This window comes from Ammospiza nelsoni, chromosome 13, assembly GCF_027579445.1.
Source record: "Ammospiza nelsoni isolate bAmmNel1 chromosome 13, bAmmNel1.pri, whole genome shotgun sequence".
Lineage (NCBI taxonomy): Eukaryota > Metazoa > Chordata > Aves > Passeriformes > Passerellidae > Ammospiza > Ammospiza nelsoni.
The window spans coordinates 16,056,663-16,076,213 of NC_080645.1; the positions used below are offsets into that span (position 1 = coordinate 16,056,663).

General features: G+C 46.5%; 1 protein-coding gene across 1 annotated transcript; it reads left to right on the plus strand.

Annotated features, from left to right (window-relative positions):
* Positions 1-9,055: 9,055 nt before the first annotated feature.
* GINS3 (GINS complex subunit 3) lies at positions 9,056-14,267 on the plus strand. Its single transcript, XM_059481754.1, has 3 exons — positions 9,056-9,234; positions 9,774-10,007; positions 12,414-14,267. The coding sequence occupies exons 1-3, from the start codon at positions 9,061-9,063 to the stop codon at positions 12,642-12,644; spliced, it is 639 nt and encodes a 212-aa protein (XP_059337737.1). The 5' UTR covers positions 9,056-9,060; the 3' UTR covers positions 12,645-14,267.
* Positions 14,268-19,551: the final 5,284 nt, after the last annotated feature.

The window sequence follows — 19,551 nt, forward strand, 5'->3', positions numbered from 1 at the left end:
TCACACATTTCACTGTCAAAAAGCTGGGACTTGGTTTGTGGAACGGGCTCATTAGGAACCACAAACTCTATCGTGTTTCACCTGAAGTGAAAAACAACCACCATCCAGTCTGACATCTCTACTAGAAAAGCCATAGAATTGTGGGCATTTAGAATTGGAGCACAGAAACAACTCTGCCCTGCAAGCAAGTCTCAGAAGGGACATCAGGGAAAGGCAAAAATGTCTGTGACACAACACTTAATGCACTCTGAGGCTCTAAGATGGAGACTATTAGTCAAAAGAGAACAAAAACAAAGCATTTGCATTGAGGCAACCATCAAAGGTGTCACTGTCTTTAAGGACTGCTAATTGTAATATTGAGTTATTATCAACAGATACATGTTGATGTCATCAACAAAACAACAAAATCACCCTCAGTGGTTCTGATGAAAGCTGCACTTTCTGTAGTGGATTTACATCTATTTATACCATGGAGATATTTTGCCTGTAATTCTGTGAGGAGATAGATTTTTGAACTCCTTTTTTTGAAAACAAGATCTAAACCCATCAGTCATCTCAATAAGATTATGCTGTGTTTGCCAAACCTTCTCCACTTAATGTGTTTTTCTGTTATTTTACTAACTCTGCTTGTAAATACAGGATTATAAGAAAAATGAGGAAATCAAAAGATATGCAGCTTCTCCTAGAATAGGTTAAAACCCTGTCAAAAATCCTCATCTGCGTTTGTGTGATAAAGGCTGCCACTGAGTACAAGCCACAAAGTCCAGAGAAAATGTGTTTGCTTTTAACACATCTCCTGGGGTTTTGTCACTTTTGAATATAACATTCCTGGATATTTAGCTGCTGGCACTTGCACACTGCTGGCTCGCTGGAAATGAGAAATATTGCTGGGCATGTACAGGGGTGTTTCATGAAAACCAAGATAAACTTTACAGGATCACAGAGCCTGCCTGGCAGAGCAAAGCTGTCAGATCTGAGGGTACACTGAGACAGGATGTTCTCAGAACTACAGAGCCATTCAGCTGTCAGACATGCAAGCTGCCTGTCTTGCCTCTTCTTTGCATTCCCCCACACTGTGAATCACTGGAATTCTTCCAGATAGGATGCTCAAAACCGACTGCATTTTCCCCTCAGTCCCTGGACTCCAATGGTTAACCTCTCAAACTCTCCCCCCATGCTTCCCAAGCTCCCACACCTGGGATTGCCTGGAAAATACCCTGGAAAATGTTGTGGGGGGAACCTGCAGGGCCCCACAGGCACCCCTTTGTGTCAGATGCTCTGGCTGCCTGGGGCTGAAACAGCTCCAGACTCACCCAGTGCAAAAGTGAGCAGAGCTGAATGGAGGAGGAAGAGGAGGGTCAGCTGCTTTTGGTGCTGGAGAATGCTGAGACCAGCCACACTCATCAACCCCAAAGTTAACAGGAGCAAAACAGATTTGCCCATCCTTGCTATGGGTGGGTAACATCAATCTCTACCTAATAATTATTTTGCAGACTTGGACACAATTGCTTCAATAATGCTGCAATAAATAGTGCACAGGTAGTGCACAGCCTATTCTGTGTAGTAAATAATTCTGATTAAGATCTTCTAATCTAATCATCATCAATTCAAATAAATAAGTTATTTTATTCATATAAATGTATTTAGTTTACCATCCTTACTCCTGAAGGACAAAGGCTCAATTACACCTAGATAATCCTTTAGACACAAACCATAGACCAAGTCTGGGGTGCAACCAGCTGCATCTTGTCTCTGAGAAGGGGTTTAGAAAGCAAGGGTGTCCTTTCTGCTTCTCATGACTCAGTGGGAGTGTCTCCCTCATAAATTCTGCCTGTAATGCCTTTGAACAGCTCAGAAATTGCTGCTCTCTGCCAACCTCTAGAAATTAATTTGCAGCAGCCACCTCTCCATCTCCCCATGACACCAGGAATGCCAGCAAGAAACAGGGTTTGCTCTGCTCCTCACAGAACTCCTCGTTGATATTATATTAATAGTCTTTCTCACTGGGACACGGAATTTTTGGTGTGCTCGTTTGGACTGTAATCCCATTATTTCAGCCATATTCTCAGCATGTATTCAGTGTAACCTGACATTTCTACAGCATTTCTTTCCTTGAAGGATGAAAAGCTTCCTCGCAAGTTAAGAACAAGGTTCTCTACTTTTTGACACAATGCAGTGTGCTCCAGTGAGGTGCTGTTAGATTTCCTTTCCCATATCTAATCAGAGAAGAAACAATTTGGATCTTTTCCTGCTCTAGTATGCCTCAAAAACCACAGGACAGCCTGACCACATACTCACAGTCCAGAACTGAAAAGCAGCAGCCAAGAGGCAATCAGATTTAAGGAACTCAGAGATTCTGCTGCCAAAAAGACAGCGAGCCAGGGGCCAAAAGGAGCATTTATGCTTTGAAACAGGCCTGGAGTATCAGCATTCTGCTCATCCAGTGCTGGCAGATGAAGGGCTGGAGTAATGCTGAAACCATGGCTCAAAGAGCACAGAGATGCAGATGAGTGCATCCTCTCCAGCTTGTGAGGAAGCCAGACAGAAGAAATCTGAATGAAGGCAGTGAATAAACTGTTGGCATTTATGTTGTAGCAACTGACTGATTACTTATATGTGAGTTGGTAGGAACCCGCTCTCTGCAATTCAGAATTCACACTCTCATTCTGGATCTTGAGAAAAACATAGGGTTGCTTTTTATTTTCTTTTCACTTTTCACTAACTCACTTTAAAACTCTCCAGAGTAATAAAAACAAGAGTGATAACCTAGAATGAAGAACAGGAGTGTTAGGATATAAAGAGAAAAGCATGAAAAATATCTGTGGCTGGATTTACAATTGCTTATCTGAGTCTGAAAGGCAAAGAATAATCTTTTTTTCACAGCAGTAAAAGCTGCATATTTTAGCTTGTTTTTACTGGAAATGTCCTGGATAGCTCAGAAAAAAAAGCCCCAACATCATTTAGAAAGTGAAGCTCATATAGCAACCCACTCCTGTCTCTTCCTTTCAAAGAGGTCATCAGCTTCTAGTTTTTATGTAGTTTCCTTAAAAAAAAAAAAAAAAAAAAAAAAAAAAGAAAAAGAAAAAGAAAGAAAGAAAGTTTGTTTGTTTGTTTTTTTTTTTTTTTTTCTGTGCACAAAGATTGATTCATTAGATGTTTTTTGTCTCTGGGCATTGAACAGCCTTCAGCTGAATAGAGTTGGAGTTCATGCAACTTAATTGGAAGAGCATCATTTCCAACATCTCCCTGGGATATTTACTATGAATGGTGAGACACAAGAAAAAGAAATTGCTGATGTTTAATGTTTTATGCTGTGGAAAGGATTCATTGTTTTGCTCAGCAGGTTGAGTGCTTTAGGAGTAGGAAGGGGTCTCTCTGTCAAGAATGAACACAGTACTTTTCTTTCATCCCCATCAAGTGAGTGGATGTGAAAGAAAATAAAATACTGTGAGTTTTCTACTCACATCATCACAGTCACCTTGAGACACCAAAAGTTTGAGAAATGTCACCCTTTTAGAATTTGCTGCACAGTCATCAGCAATTCTGCACAGTCATCGGCAATTTCCTTAATTTCTTGTTAAAGGCAGTTGTCACAATTACAATTTTCCCACACTTCTGAACAAAAACAACAGTGAATTGTCATCTAGGGAACTCCAAATGGAAGAAACATCAATAATTTTGGAAGCATTCCAAACTAAACCATCAAAAGTTTTAGCAACATGGCACTACTGCTTAAAACAAGAAACTTTCTGTAAATGCCTGCTGCTGATTTAACTGTGACTCTTCACCTACCAGAAAAATTACACAATGGTTGAAAAAGCCTTGGAAAGTGCTGAATCCACTCCTGCATAATAACAGAGAGAATGACAGCTGGGGAAAAATATTGGAATTCTAGAAATGTTTTTGTTCTTTCAGAATTTGTTTTTGCAATGCAATATACAGCATCTGGTTGATCTTGTGACTTCAATACTCCTTTTTTAGAAGGTGTTTAAAAGATTTTGAAATTCACTGTATAAGCTGGCCAGACTCCCAGCTGCCTTCTGGCTAAGGGACCGTTTCTGGAAGGTGGAAGCCAAAAGATCCTTGCCATAGGATGTTTGGTTACTCTAAATCCCATCATTTCATCTGTAGCTGTTCTCCCATCCACAATATGTGTGGTTATGTGAGGACACAATCCTCCACACTTCCTCCACATGAAAAGGAATGGTACTCTGAGATGTAAATATGAATATGATGCGTCCTTACTACTGCTGCAGAACATCTCACATTTGCAGATAAATTGAACAGGAAAGTGATTATCTCCTCAATTTAATTACTGATTTGTGCTGCTACCCCTTTTTCCTTCAAAAGATGAAGCTGTGCTGGACTGTAGAACCTGTCCTTGGAGAGCAGAGTTTATTCATGTGACAGAGCACCCAACTCCCTCAGGATAATCCTACTGAAGCCAATTGCTTCACTTGAGTGATACACCCGTATTTGCACAACAAAGGGGCAGCAAAGACAAAGCACGATTTACAAATGAGGTCTCCCACTGCCACGGGCAAGTTAACTGATTAGGAAATGCAAATTTGTGAAGTGGAACTTCCAGGAGGGAAAGGAGTAGCTAAGGAGCATTAGCTGCTTACTTAGTAAATAATTATCTAAAGCAGCTCAGACATTGTGCCCGGGGCTGGGGGTGAGGGATGTGTGTTAGGGGGAGTGCTGCCCTCCTGCAGCTCTGCTCTCAGCAGTGTGAACACCACACTTCTACTACTGCTCGGTGCTACTCAGGATCCTTCGGCCAGGTCAGACAGTGAAACTCTGTCAGATATCTCATCTAGGGATGCTAAGGCAGCAGTAAACCCTGCCAGCATTTCTGATTGCTGGATAACCCATGCAAATAAGAAAAGCAAATCATTCTCTAATCCTCTCTGCCTCAGAGGGGAAAAAGATTCAAGATTAACCTCAATTTGAGCTGTGGTTTAGTCCAATACGTGGAGACTGATGATTCCTCTCCCACTTCGACCTTAAAAAGTAGGGTAAGGAGAAGCCACAGGGAGAGAGGTGCTTCCTTCTCTCACCAGCATCCTGCAGCTCCTTTAGCTGAGTTACTCGGTGTATTTGATGCTATTTAAATAGCTTTAAATAGGGAGGGTCCATCAGCTGCCTCTGTCATCACCCCCATGCAGATGCTGACGTGACAGAGCTCAGCAGCTCTGCAGCACACACAGACTCGGGCTGCTCTGATCAAAGGGAGGAAGCAGGTAACAACCCGGCTTCCCCAAATTTATCTGATATTAAATTGGCTGAATTCTGTGGAATTCAAGATTTTAGAAGACTATGGATCAGATGTAACAGGCTGTTCCTCGATTTCTAAGATTTTACTCTTTCCTGTACTTTGCAATCCTTTATCTATTGTACCTTCAAGTGACTTGGGGTTTATTCATCACAGCTCAACCTTAATTCCATAACCCTTTTCTCTGTCATTACTCAATATTTGGCATATATCAGGTATGACACAGAACATTCCTTTTCCTTCAGGAAGGCCTTGAAATCATATTTATGAAAATATAATATGGTTGAGGATGCTGACTCCTTATGCATATATTTACACTAAGATTCACACAAAAGTGTTCAAGAATAAGAACCTGCCTGGTACCTTTCTCTGGATGAGAAGGGTTGACATAATTTTGTCTTCCAAACTCATTAATTTTTAAAATTGTCACAAAAGAACCATTCTTCAGCTGATTTTACAGTGAGTGTAAACATCTTTCCCTCTGTGTTTTTTCAGCTTTACCCAGTACTTTGTGCTTTCTGCATCTTGATGCTTATTTCTGTACACACACTGGAGGCTGAGGCATCTCAGGACACAGGAAATTGTGCTTTTCTTTCTTCTTTTTCCAGATGTCTTAGCCTGCATATTCCATTTGCATTGTTCTCTCTTCTCACTCACAAAGTGCACACTTTCATATTTAGCAGAGATTTGTTTCCTAAACCTCATTAAGCAGGGAATACTTTTACTAATCCAATTCAGCAAATTATAATTTTGTCAGAACTGTCCTTTAGAAAGAGCTTTCAGAAATTGCTCTGCAACTCATCTGGAAAATGTGCAAGGATAGGAGGATTTATTTTCCAAACAGAGAGTTTTAATCTCTCATTAAAAAAAAAAAAAAAAAAAAAAAAAACAAAAAAAACAAAAAAAAACCAAAAACCTAAAAAACCCAATAAAAAACCCCAAACAAAACCAATGCAGGACAATAGTTAGTGTTGCTAAAATTAATATAAAGCCTGTTTTCTATGCTACAGAAAGAAATCCAGCATCCTACAAGAAATGAGCTTTACAGGAAATCTCTCTTTGGGGGCCTGCATTGCCCTCACAGCTGCTGTCAGTATTGGATGTACCTGGCACTGGCATCAGCAGTGTGTGGGTGTCTCACTGACAAACACACGTGGGTTCATTTCTGCTGCTCACACAGCTCACAACACCTCTGTTGGTTGGGTTTTTGTAACACAGGCTGCCCTGGGACCCAGGGGACGTGGAAGTGACACACACCATCCTGAGGTCTCAGCCCACACTGCCTGTGCTTTATTTTTCTCAGTATGAAATAAAACAACACAAGATTTAATAAACTGGTTCGGATTTTATTATTTTGCATGGGTCTGGCTTTGATGAAGATGTTGAAGCACCAACTTGCTAATTAATGATGACAAAACAGTAACAAATCATAGTGGATCCAGCCTGAGCAAACAGCAGCAGGAAGAATGCTGAGGTCGTAAGAATTAACAGATGATTAAAGATGCATTGGGCCACGCCTTAGTCATGGACTGAAAATGTCATTTAAAAAGTCATCAAACCCTCTATAAATAACTCCATGATTATTTCTCAGGGAAATTGTCAGGTGTTGCAACACTGCTCAATTGTTTGTTTTCCTTCCTCGACAGAACAAAGACTGGAATATTTACTAGATTATTTAAATGTTATTTTATAGACCGCTGTCTATAGAAAAAGTAATGTTTTCAGCATATACAGCTCAGGGAATAGCAAGAAAATTTTAATCTGATGAAAAATGAATTACTTTCTCAACAACAAAACAATGAGCATAAAACCCACAAGGTCAGGCTCTAAAATGATGTAAAACACTGATAAAAGTGGGGGGTAACCACTTCTTTTATCCTTATACAACCAAACCCAGAATTTAGCACAGGGTATGTGATTCTGCCACCAAAACATGACTTGAATCTTTGTATTACTGCACTAAAAAAATTACTTTGGGCTGTAGCCTCCCCTTGAAACCCAAGGTATACACAGTTCATTTGCTCTGCCTTCTGCCTACTCAGCACAGCCTCATCCATCGGCCTGATCATGTGCTCTGCAGGGTGAGCCATGTCCTCAATTGCCAAGGAGAAACATGGGCAGAGCCAAGCACAGGGGCAGCATTCCCTTGGCTTCCCACAAACTGCCTGGAGGGTGTGCATGGAGGTGTTGGAGCCTGTGAAAAATGCCAATCACTTGGGTTTTTTTTTAAATTTTAAAAGTTTAATGATAATAAAATGGTTATAAAAATAGCAATATAATTAGAGTAATAATAATTTGGACAATTTGGATTAGGACCATATGAGACAATAAAGACAAAGAGTTATGGACAGTCCGGGTACCTCTTTCTGGGCAACATAAGCCCGAAAAAGGACCCACGTTAAGAGGATTAACCCTTAAAAACCTGTTTCATATTCATATATCTCATACATGATGCATAAATTCCTTTCAAACACAGGATTCTGTCTGGTCATTGTCAACTTCTTCCTCTGAATCCTGATAGCGTCTTCATGGCTGAGCGAGGCGGGGAGAAGTTGGTTTCTTCTGATAAGAGAGCAATAAATTCTCTTTCTCTGAAAGATTTGGGTGTCCTGTGGCTGCTACCTCGGTGCGAGTCCTTTCTTTAAAAAAAAAACTATTCTACATAGCATAGTTTCTATTTTAACCTTATAACCTATGTTTAACACACTACTTAAGAAAATCAATACAGCATAACTTTCTAACATAACACATATAATATTTTAATATTTCATTTTAATATTTGAAAAGCCAATCATAAAATACGCATTTTTCACAGAGAACAGCGCTCTGAGGGCCGGGCCGGGGCAGCGCCCTCAGCGCCGCGGGGCTCAGGGGGACAGGGCAGGGCAGCCGGGCCCGAGCAGAGATCCCGGAGTGCTCTGGGCAGGAGGGGCCTGCAGAGCCCATCCCGATCCTGCCCTGCCCAGCCCATCCCGATCCTGCCCTGCAGAGCCCATCCCGATCCTGCCCTGCCCAGCCCATCCCGATCCTGCCCTGCAGAGCCCATCCCGATCCTGCCCTGCAGAGCTCATCCTGATCCGGCCCTGCCCAGCCCATCCCGATCCTGCCCTGCAGAGCCCATCCCGATCCTGCCCTGCCCAGCCCATCCCGATCCTGCCCTGCAGAGCCCATCCCGATCCTGCCCTGCAGAGCCCATCCCGATCCTGCCCTGCAGAGCCCATCCCGATCCTGCCCTGCAGAGCTCATCCCGATCCGGCCCTGCCCAGCCCATCCCGATCCTGCCCTGCAGAGCCCATCCTGATCCAGCCCTCCAGAGCCCATCCTGATCCAGCGCTGTTGGGCAGGGACACCCGCAGCCATCCCCGGCTGCTCCAAACCGGTCTGACCCGGCCGTGGCCACCTGCAGGGATGGAGCACCCACAGCTGCTCTGGGCAGCCCGTGCCAGGGCCTCGCCGCCCGCACAGCGAAGAATTTCCCGCAAAACCCAATCCCAGTGTGAGGCTGTCCTGATACAGCTCCGAGACTCCTCTTTAACGCAGCTCGGGCTGTGGGGCGGGGGACGGACGGCAGCGGCTGCGGAGCTCCAGCGCTGGGGCAGCCGCGGTGCCGATGCCTGTGCTGATGCTGATCCTGATCCCGATCCCGGTCCCCTGTCCCCGATCCCCAGTCCCCGGTCCCGGTCCCGGTTCCCCTTCAGCAGCGCCGGGCTTGAGGCGGGTCCGGCGCATGCGCGGTGCCGGTGGCGGGCGGTGCCTCACGGGCTGGCGGGAGCCGCGGCCCGGCCATGTCCGAGGCGTATTTCCCCGTGGGCCCCGGGCTGGGCATGGAGGAGAATTTCCTCTCGCTGGACGATATCCTGATGTCGCAGGAGAAGCTGCCGGGCCGCGCCGAGAGCGCGTTGCCGCGCCTGGCCGTGTTGGTGGGGCAGGGCGCCAGCAGCGCCGAGTCCGTCCCGGAGGTAACGGAGAGGGCACACGGGACTGTCGCTTTAGGGATGGGACACGGGACACCGGACTGTCGCTCTCGGGAGGGGACACGGGACACGGGATTGTCGCTCTCGGGAGGGGACGGGGAGCGGGGGGCTCTGTCCCGGGGCCGCCGCCTCTCCCGCCCCTCCTGTCGCGCCTCCAGGCCCGGCCGCCCTCTCTTGGTGGTCACTGCAAGGATGCTCTCCGCTACTTTCCCTTAAGTTATTTTGCTTTTATTATATACACTTTGCTTGTTTAGGGTTTTTTCCCCCCTTCTTTTTCTCTTGCTAGTTCATCAGCTGACAATCTTAAACCACAGAGCGTCAATATAAATCCACTTTCTGAGTCTTGCGGTAGTAAGGCCTCTAAAGTGTGTCTGGTTTATGCTGCAGTCACAAAGAACTGCTCTGAAAACAAGTCTGACTTTTTAAATGCTGGATCTTCATAGATAAAGTTCAGTCTGTCTTTGGGGCTGCTTGAGGTGTACTTTGATGTCAAGGATAACTTTTGGCTTCTCTGGTTCCCGCAGGGATCGAAGCTGGAAATCCCCCTGTGGCTTGCTAAAGGGCTGCATGACAGCAAGAGGAGAATCATCTCTGTGGAGCTGCCAAAGATTTACAAGGAAGCCTGGAGGACGGTGTTCAGTGCTGATGCCAACGTGGTTGATCTACATAAAATGGGGCCCTACTACTATGGATTTGGCTCACAGCTCCTGAATTTTGAGAATCCAGAGAATCCTGAGATAGCTCAGACTATCCTGCAGGCAAGTATCTGAATCAGGTCTTGAAACTTAGATTTGCATTTTTCTGTCTTTGTTTTATTCCCAGCTGCTTAGCAGTCTTCAGGAAAAATATCCTGGTTTAATCCAGATGACTTCTGGATTGAATATGGATGTCCCTCTTGGCAGCTGCATAGGCTGGGGCTGGAAGCCTCCACTGTGCATCCAGGAGTGTAATTTTAGCTTGGGGTTTCCACACTGTGGGTATGGTATTTCATAAAATCCTGTAAAACAGGACTAGAGGAGATACAGGATTATTTAACTACACCTGTCTTTAAATCTTTCTAACACTGAGAGCTCACCTGCTCTGGGCAATCTCTTTCAGTACCTTGCCAGCCTCACCTTAGGAGGCTGAACCAAAGCTCCTTCACAGCAATACAAGCTCTGTTCTGTTTGTCTCATACCAAGTAAGTGCTGAGGACAGATTATTCTCTTCCTTCCTGCAGCAGTCCCAGTTCATTTGATGTTTCTCTATGGGTCATGCTCCCTAACCTCAGTGCCCTCATTGTGCACTGCTGGTGCCTCTCCAGTGGATCTGCATCCACCACACCATGCCCTGAACAGCAGTGCAGTCTCATGCTCAGGGCTTGTGCTGCTGAAAACAGAAGGATTGCTTTGTGAGTTTTGTGTGGCTGTGATGCTCTTGGCTCATCTTGGTGCAGCATCTGGTTTGTCACGATGCAGTCACAGGGATCTGTGTTTGGTTTGCAGTCCTCAGTGAGATGGTACAGGTTGCATCTGTGAACAAATAATTTCCTGACTCTGCTATTTCTGCCTTCATGTAAAACCTTCTGGGTGAATGACAGCCTATTGTTTTCACACCATCTTTCTAATTAGTCAGGATTGCTATGAATTAAGAGTTCTGCTCTCTGACATGCCTGTAGTCAGCCCTTCTCCTTCTCCTGCATGTTGCTTGCTGATTTAATAAGCACAGCTTCTATTCCTTTAGTAAGCTCATTAATTAACATCTCAAGCAGTAGCTGGTTCCACAGAGACCCCAGTGGAACTCCACTCAGTGTGTTCTTCCCTCCTGACAGGAGCTGTGGATGATTTCTGTCTCTCCTGACCATCTTTGGGTGGTCTGGCTGCCTCTTCCAGCAGTGGCCCATGACAGATGCCGCTCTGCTGCTCTTCCTGCCTGTGCAAGGCCTGGCACCCTGCCCTAGCAGGAAACCAGGCTGGGCTCTGGGAATGTGTTCTTGGCAAGTCCATGGTGGCTGTGATTCTTTTATTATCTTGCAGAAGTTTCTGTATTGCTTCTTTGTTCCAGTATGCTTCCAGGAATTGATGCTGAAGGATTTATAATTCTCTGGCTCTTCCCTTCTCCCTCTCCATCTCCCCTTTCTCTTTTAAAAGAGAGATGTCATCTTTGTCTGTTTCCAGGCTTCAGTCTTGTTGAGCTTTTAAACATAACCACTAACAGCTCTGAGATCTCTTCAGCCAGCTCTCTAAGTGGGCTGGGATGATTTTTATTGCATTTTTTTCCCTTTCTCTGTGCTTTACATTAAGGCTGATGTAGAGAGGTTTAAAGTGCTGCTGCTTTCTTGGAGCTGTCCACTGAACATGTGCTTTGTGCATTGAGGAGGTGCCCACGCTTTTCCTTGTCTTTTCTTTTTCTGCTAATGGATATCTTAGGGGAAAAAGCCACAGTAGAATTCATTACTTATTGACAGAAAAATCAAAGCATGCCAGGTTTGATTTCTCTTTTTAGAAGCAAACAAGGGGGGAGTTGTGCTGAGTTAAAAACCTATAAGTTTATCCTTATTTAACCTATTACTTTATCCTATAAGTTCTGGCAATTCAAAAAACAACTCCTGAAATAACAAAGCACAGTTTTCAAAGAGTTCTGACCCTTTTTTTTCCAGTTCCCAAAAGCAAAGATAGAGAGGAAAATAAAATGCCTTAAATATATCTTGTTGCTTAGCTTTTCAAACTGCTATTTATAAGTTGCAGACTGGTTTGGTTTTTCACCTTTTTCATGGTTAAATGTTTTTCTAGCATACTGAGTGCTTTTCAGCAGCAGTTTGGCTTAGTTTCCAGGACATTCACTACTTGCAGCTTGTACATTCCTGTGATATGAGATTCGTTCCTCCTGCTCTAAAGCAATGATTGCTTGAGAAGTGAGACAGAATAGATCATAACTGTGTTGTATCCTGTGGTCTCCTCAAGCCTGTTTTGGGAAAGCAGCCAAAATCCGATTCTGTGTTTGCTTCCCATCCGATATCAGGTATTTGATTTTGTCTTTGTAGCCAAGCTTAACAAGTGCTGTGCTGGCTGTAGAACTTGTGAAGAGCAGCCTAAACTTTGGCTGTTCATTTGCGACAGCTCAGGGCTCCAGGTGTGAGCTGGTGGCTCTGTGTTACCTGTCAGTGACTCTGTGTGTCCCCTCAGACGTTCGTTGCCCGTTTCCGCCGCATCATGGACTCCTCTCAGAACGCCTACAACGAGGACACGTCTGCGCTGGTGGCACGCCTGGACGAGCTGGAGAGGGCTCTCTTTCAAGTGGGCCAGAAAGGGCTGAATGACTTCCAGTGCTGGGAAAAGGGACAGGCTTCTCAAATCACTGCTTCCAGTCTGGTGCAGAACTACGGGAAAAGGAAGCTCACGGAAGTGGATGGTTAAAAGTCTGAAGAACATGAAGTTACAGTGGGGAATATAGATTTGCAGCCTGTTGTAGAAGAGAAAAATCAATCAGTTTAGGGAAGGACAGGCTCCCTGTCCATTAATGGGCATTCTTCTCTGTAGCAGCTTTGGGTAAAACTAATGAAAATTTTAAAGGCAGAGGGCAAGGGTACAAAAGCCAGATGACACCACTGAACAGCCTTACAGCTTACTCATAGCACTCCTGAGGAGTTGCAGCTAAAGTGTTTGCTAGGTGGCTGAAAGGCTGTGAGAGGACTTTCTAAAAGGGTAATAAATACTAATTATTGCTCCAAATTGATATTTACAATATCAGATCTGGACAGAAATGCAATTTATGTATTTCATCTTGTCCTCCCCATCCCAACCTCCTGGAAACAACTATTGATTCTTTGAACAGCTGTTTCCAGGTTCCCTGTTCTTTAGAGAGCCCCAGTGATGTGGAAAAAATGTGATACAGCATTATTTTTTTTTCATTTCTTATACACTGAGGTGGAACAGGTGCTCTTAGTGAGGCAGGAATGTTTTTCTTTGCTGAGTCCTGTACACAGTACCAGTGCCCTGGAGGGAAATACCTCCTCAAACCTTCACAGCAAGTGGCTGCACAGGTCTCGTGCTGCCTTGTCCTCCCTCTCCCTTTTTGGCCCTTGTGACCTTGGTGCTGTGCAGTAAGGAGTTCTTGTTTGATGCCTGTGGCTTTTGTACTGGATTTGTCTCTGTGATGGGTATTCTACAGAGGAGGAAGCAGAAAGCAGCAAAGAGTAAAGTCTGGACCAGATCAAAAGCAGAAACTTCAATGGAAACTCTGCCCCATTATCAACCTTTGAGATACTTGTTCCTCCGTGAGAAATTCGTCTGATTTCTAAATTTGGTTAGTAGAAGGGACAGAGCAAATGAACTGAGCTTCCTTCCTTATGATCCATCCAAATGAATCTAGGAATGTGATCCTGGTAAATGTCATCCTTGCCAGTGGGAGTGACTGGATTTGGGACTGGCTGAACAGCACAGTGATTATCACCCCTTGTGGATGCCCTTAAACCTGGATCATCTCAAGTCCCATTGGATGGAGACAGAAGATGTGGTTGTCTCTGTAGGGATTAGTTCCTGCAGCCGTCAGCACGGTTGTCCTTTGGGAGCAGAATTAGACACTTTCTTTGCCTCTGTAGGAGAACCTAAGCAGAGGAGCTGGATCCTGATGCTGCTGAGCACTTCCACTTCTGTGGGAAGTTTATTTCACCTCCCTGGGAGGTGACAGCAAGATCCAAGTCTCAGAGGAGCTGTTCCTGGACTTGCAGATGCCCCTGGATATTGGACTCAAACAAGACCTCGAGCACAAAGGGCTGTTCCTTGGCCAGAGATGTTGAAGCTCAGCCTGTGGAGGTGGCCAGAGGGGACAGTGCTGTGCCCCCACAGCTGCCTCAGTGCCTCCCCTCAGCTGCCCTGCCACAGGAGACCAGCTGGAAGCTTGCCTGACAAAGTATTTGAAGTATGTGCAGGACGAAATGCTGCTGCACTTAATGACTTAATGGCACATAATGGCCTATGCATTTGGCAGTTGTCCATTTCTGGATTTTTATCTTGAATAAATGTTTTGTAAGGGAATGCTCATAATGTGAAAAGTCTGTTGTTAATTGCACCACAGCAGAAAAATCAAAAGGGAAAGTCCAGGTCTCTACACAAGTGTGGCCATGGGAGATAATCAATCCCTCTGCTCTTACAGGTAATGTGGTCAGGAGCTAACTTGTGCAGTTGTACCAGTGTGGAAATATTTCCTGCCTGACTTAGCCCAGGTGGGGTCTGGCAGCTTGCACAGGCTGTGGCAGAGACCCTGCCAGGCAATCAATAAGCTGTTGCTTTAATGAATTGCATTTTTAGGAACATAAGATGGGTAGAGATGACTGTGTTACCTCAGCTTTGTTGTGGTGCTGGTGGGAGGTGGAATTGGCTGTCTCTATCCAGATCCTGCTGCTCCAGGCACTGTGGCAAACACTTTGTGTACCATGGCAGAGCTGTGATCAATGCTGCAAGGGGAGCAAGTTGAAGTCCATCTGTGGCAAGAAGCATCTTTCAATTGGAAATATTTTACTGAGCTGTTGGCCTTGGGATGTAGCTGGTTCATAACCAAAATCATGAGTTTCATCAGTTTCTGGACTGGCTTTGGTGACTATCCAAGCTAATTTTCCTGCATTTGTAAGAACATTTTTCTTCTCTACTGCTGGATGCAAAATCCAAGCAGAAGGTTGCTCACTTGCCAACATTTTGTGCAACAGCCTTCAGAATAGGGAGGAAAAAAATCCCTGAAGTAGTCTTCAATGTCACTGGCTTTTGGTAAAAAGGCAATGCCACTTCTAGTAACCATGAGTTAAGGACCCTTAAAAAATCTGATCCTGTAATTTTAAATTACAGTATTGGTTAGGTTTTTTTCTGTCCAGAAGAGTGCTCTTTACTTTTTGTGAACACAGCTGTCCTTTTCCATGGCACCGCAGCAAGCTTTTGAGTTAGAGGAGTTAGAACTTGTGTGTTTTCAGAATGGTACAATAAATCTTCATTGCAGAACTACCTGGAAAAGGTCTGAAAAGGACTATTAAGTTTTATTTCTCCCATGTCCTTCAGTTTTTAAATTGAAGGTATTTATGACAAATCAGTCCATAGACACATTTTACATTATTGTCACAAATGTTTTCATTGCAATCAAGTGAAAAATAGGCAAAATTTGAGCAGCAACAAGAAATGTTCTGGGAACTGACATACTGTAACACAAAGTATTATTTTTATGAGAGACACGGTGGCTGAGTTAGGAGCACAAGCTGTTCTGATCTTCAGCCAGTGATTTTCTACCTTTTTGGGTGACCAGTTACAACAGAATCTTCGTTCAAATTTTTAATTGAAATCTGGGTTTGGTTGCACTACCTTGTCCTAGATCAGAGCATACACGAGGAGTGGATGTCATGGTTGGCAATGAAAATGAAGGATTGCTGACTGCTGCTGCAGGAGGGAAGTGGTGAGAAAGCTGTGGAATCCAAAACCCTTCTGCCAGGGAGAAATTTGCCACCCATGGGTCCTGACCACAGTGGTGAAAAAGAGCCCAGAGGGGGCCTGGGACAAGGAACAAAAACAAGAAGGAAGAGGAGACAGTGAGATTCCACCTCCCCTGGGCACACTGAGTGTGCCTGATGGGCTTTGTGTCCCACTGGGAGTTGCTCTGGGGAGTCTCTTCCCTGAGGGCTGGCCAGGCTCTGCTGCACAGGCCAGGCTTGCTGGGAGCCCCCAGAGCTGAGTCCTTGCTGTTCTCTGGGGAGCAGGACAGCCCCAGGAGCACTGTGCTGTGTGCCAGAACACTCCTCAGCTGCTGTGGAAAATTACAAGGGGCACAGCCCCAAAAAGCCAAGGCATTTGTTCTGGTTTTCCAAACACTTCATTAATGTCATTGACAATACCAGCAGGTTCCTCAGATTAGTGTGCTTCTATTTTTGAAGAGTTATTCCTTGTGGCAGGCTGCCAGGCAGTGCCAGCAGCCTCAGTATCCTTTCTGTCAGGATTGGCAGGGCACACTGGTCCATTGCCTTTCATTAGCCTCTGTGAGGATTTGCAGCTGCAGCTCTTTGCAGTGCTTCCCCACACCTGGGGAAATGCACCTTCCTTGGGATTCCCAGCTGGACCTGGGTAAGGCAGAAGTCTCCTCTGATGTAGAAAAAAGCCACTTTTCTGCTGCTGGGTTGAGGCAAGGTGCAGGCAGCAGATGGACTGAGCAGGGTTTGGGGGTGAGGAGCATAGAGGGACACAGAATAAGGAATCCCAGTTTCCCTGCAGATGAGCTTGAGAAACTGCAACCCTAAAGACAGTCCCAAACTCACCCTCCTGGGATTTCTGTGTTTGGAAGTGGGCAGTGGTAAGGAGATGTCACCTGAGTGTCACAGTGGTGCTGTTCCATTTCTGTTGTGATGCTGTGATAAAAAAAAAAAAAGTGGCAGAATTCAAATGGAGATTGAAAATTGGATTCTCAGCTTGTGTGGTTTGTAGGACAGAGCCTGCCCCTTGCTGTCCCTTTGGTCCCTGGACAGCCCTGGGTTTTCCCCAGAGGAGGATTGTGACAAACCCTCACAATCCCTTGGTGAACATAAAAGACAATTTTCCCCCTGACTTCAGACCAGGAAGCTGCCAAATGCTGAGGATGTAGTGTGGTGGTTTTTTTGCTCAGGCATTAGAGCAGAATGGAGTGAGGAGGTGGCTGTGGGACTTGGCAGCCATGCACATGGGAGGAAGCAGTGAAGCAGATGCAGTAATCAGAGTAATCAAAGCAGCCCTCACATGTGCTTATTTCTCTTGCTGTGGGACCATCCTGGGCAGGGTGGGTGTATCTTTGCAGACAGATCTAAGGATTTAAGATGAGTTTCTTGCCTTCACCTCACAAATACCAGATTTGCAGGGTTTTGGCTGTTTAGTTGACATCCTGCAGCCCCTTTCCTAAGTGCTCTTTGTGTCCATGGGGACACGTGGCTGAAGGGCCATTTCTCTGCTGGGGTGAGGGAACAAGCCACACACAGGCCCTGGGCAGCACCAACAAACCAACTGTGGGAGTCACACCCTCTGCAAAGGCTTCCAGAGAAAAGTCCTCCCTCTCAGCTGTGCTGGTGGGGACCCAAGGAGTGCTGCTGGAGTGGAGCCAAGCCTGGGCAGGGCTGTACTCTGCACTCATGTACTGCTGCCCTGTGCATTTGGGGTTACTCCAAGTTTGCACCAAATCAGCGGGGTTTATTGCAGTCATGGTGGATTTACTGAGCTCTGCCTGGAGGCTGAGCTGGTATTTTCCCTTCCAGTTTGGGCTCTCAGGTGCACAAATGCAGCTCTGGCTGCCCAGCTGAGTGTGTCCCTGCTGATGGAGGCAGAATGGGGTGAACAGACACGGCCTCCCTGGATGGCCAGGCTCAGTTCAGCCAGCACAGCTCTGGATTCACACGGCATCCTCCAAGTGAGCCCTCCTGGGGCGTGCAGTGACATTTAACTGAGTGCTCCCACCCTCATCACCCTCTGGTGCTCTGCTGTGTCCTGGCTGCCCCCAGCACCCTGGGGCTTCAGCTGACTCAACAGGGCAGGGAAAAGGCTCTAGGAAAAGGAAATCACTGCAAATCAGGCCTTGGGAACAGCATCTGCTTTATGGCAGGGACCGATTTAATCTCCTTAGCAATCGCCTCAATTGTAGAATCAGCAGGATGCTAATTAATTGAGAGGTGCTCAGCGACAGCCGCTGAGATCCCTCCTGGCTTTAAGTGGAAGCCTTTTGGGTTTGGCACTTGTGCTGGCTGCTCTCCTAGCAAAAGGGTGTGCCTGGGGGCTAAATGGCTAAATCCCTGTGTGGGGTGTCTGACACCAGTCACCTCGGGCTGCCTGTCCCTCCGTGCTGGCCGTGCCCGGGGCTGGGGTGCCCACACACCCCCGAGATGATGCCATGGCTGTGGGAAGCACTGCCCTGGCCTCCCGCTCCTGGCTTTGGCCCAAGGAGCAGCAGAGAGGGGTGGCTGCAATCCATGAAACACCTCACCCTGCCTCCCTCTGGCCCTTCCAGCCTGGAGCCAGCCCCTCACCTCCACCCTGCAAGCCCACAAGCCGATTAAGCCCAGCATGTTAATTGGCTGTGACAGCTCATTTTGTTATCTTGCACTCTGTTATTGATGGGGTGCGTGTGACTGGCTTGGCAGGGAAGGTCAGTGCCAGGATGGGCAGGGCCCCTGTTTGGTGCACCCCAGCTCGTGGAGGGGCTCCAGGAGCCCTGCCAGGATCAGCTGCAGCCCCACCTCAGGGGGCATTTGACCCTGGGGTATTGCACATCCTGACTCAGGAGCCCATGGAGCCCCCAAGAGAAAAGGGTTTGCGTGGGTATCTGGCACCCACTGGTGCAAACCACTCTTTCCAGGGCTGGGTGATACAAAGATTGGATTTAAAGCCCCTGAGGTCAGAAGATGTACAGGCCAGGGCATCACCTGGTATCCAGCTCTCCCCAAACCAGTCTGGGGACTTCATCTTGGTTTTGTCTTAGGCTTCTACAAGGGACAGGGCTAAAAAGGGAAGGAGAGGATGAGTGTGCAGGGAGCTGGAGAGCTGAGGGAGGGAGGTTTGTGGTTGTTTAGTGAGCCAGGAGCTATGGGAGGAGATGAAGGCCTGCCTCAGGAAGGGAGAGAGGTTGGTGTTTCAGAGTCCAGGTGCTGTCCTGGGACAGCAGTGACACACCTTTGGCCAGCCCTCTGCCCCTGTCCCAGCATCTGCAGAGTCCATGGCCCAAATGCAGCATAACAAGGGAGTGCATTAGTGAGAAGTGGGATGAAATCGTTAGGATTGATGAGTTAGAGCTATTGATCAGCTGAGGGCCAAGGAGAAGGTCAGGGGCAGAGCTGGTGGGGTGCAAGGCACGGGGAGCTGAGTGTTGGGCTGCTCCTCTGAGGGCTTTCTTGACCATCAGTAGGAGGGACTGCAGCTGGTGGGGACTGGGGAACTGTGGAAACTCTGAGAACAGAAGTTCAGTGTTCCAAATCCATCACCCTCCCCCTACAGCATCTCAGCAGCTTGCAGCTAGAGAGGTCAGCCCTTGGAAATGGCATTATTCCATCCTCTGAGGGAAGGTAAGAGTGGGCAACTCTGCTGTGTTGTGACAGGTGCTGTGCAGTTGAAAATGCTGATTAATGCTGCCTTTGAGAATGTGCCAGTCTCTGGCCTCCGAGGAGAGAGCCCCTGCTGCCTGTGCTCTGTCTCACGCCTGTCAGCCTGCTAAACACACACATGCCTCACTCTGAGCACTGCCTGGGCTCTGCTGACAGGGGTTTATTTAAAGCCTGGCTTGGCTCCGAGCAGAGGCCGTGGCAGAAGCAGCACAGTGAGCCTGGGCAGGGCTGCTGCT

Bases quoted from the DNA above. Each gene is read 5' to 3' on its own strand.
- GINS3 (XM_059481754.1), top strand. From the start codon at position 9,061: ATGTCCGAGGCGTATTTCCCCGTGGGCCCCGGGCTGGGCATGGAGGAG. The intron at 9,235-9,773 runs GTAACGGAGAGG...TGGTTCCCGCAG, and splicing joins GCGCCGAGTCCGTCCCGGAG to GGATCGAAGCTGGAAATCCC. The intron at 10,008-12,413 runs GCAAGTATCTGA...GTGTCCCCTCAG, and splicing joins TAGCTCAGACTATCCTGCAG to ACGTTCGTTGCCCGTTTCCG.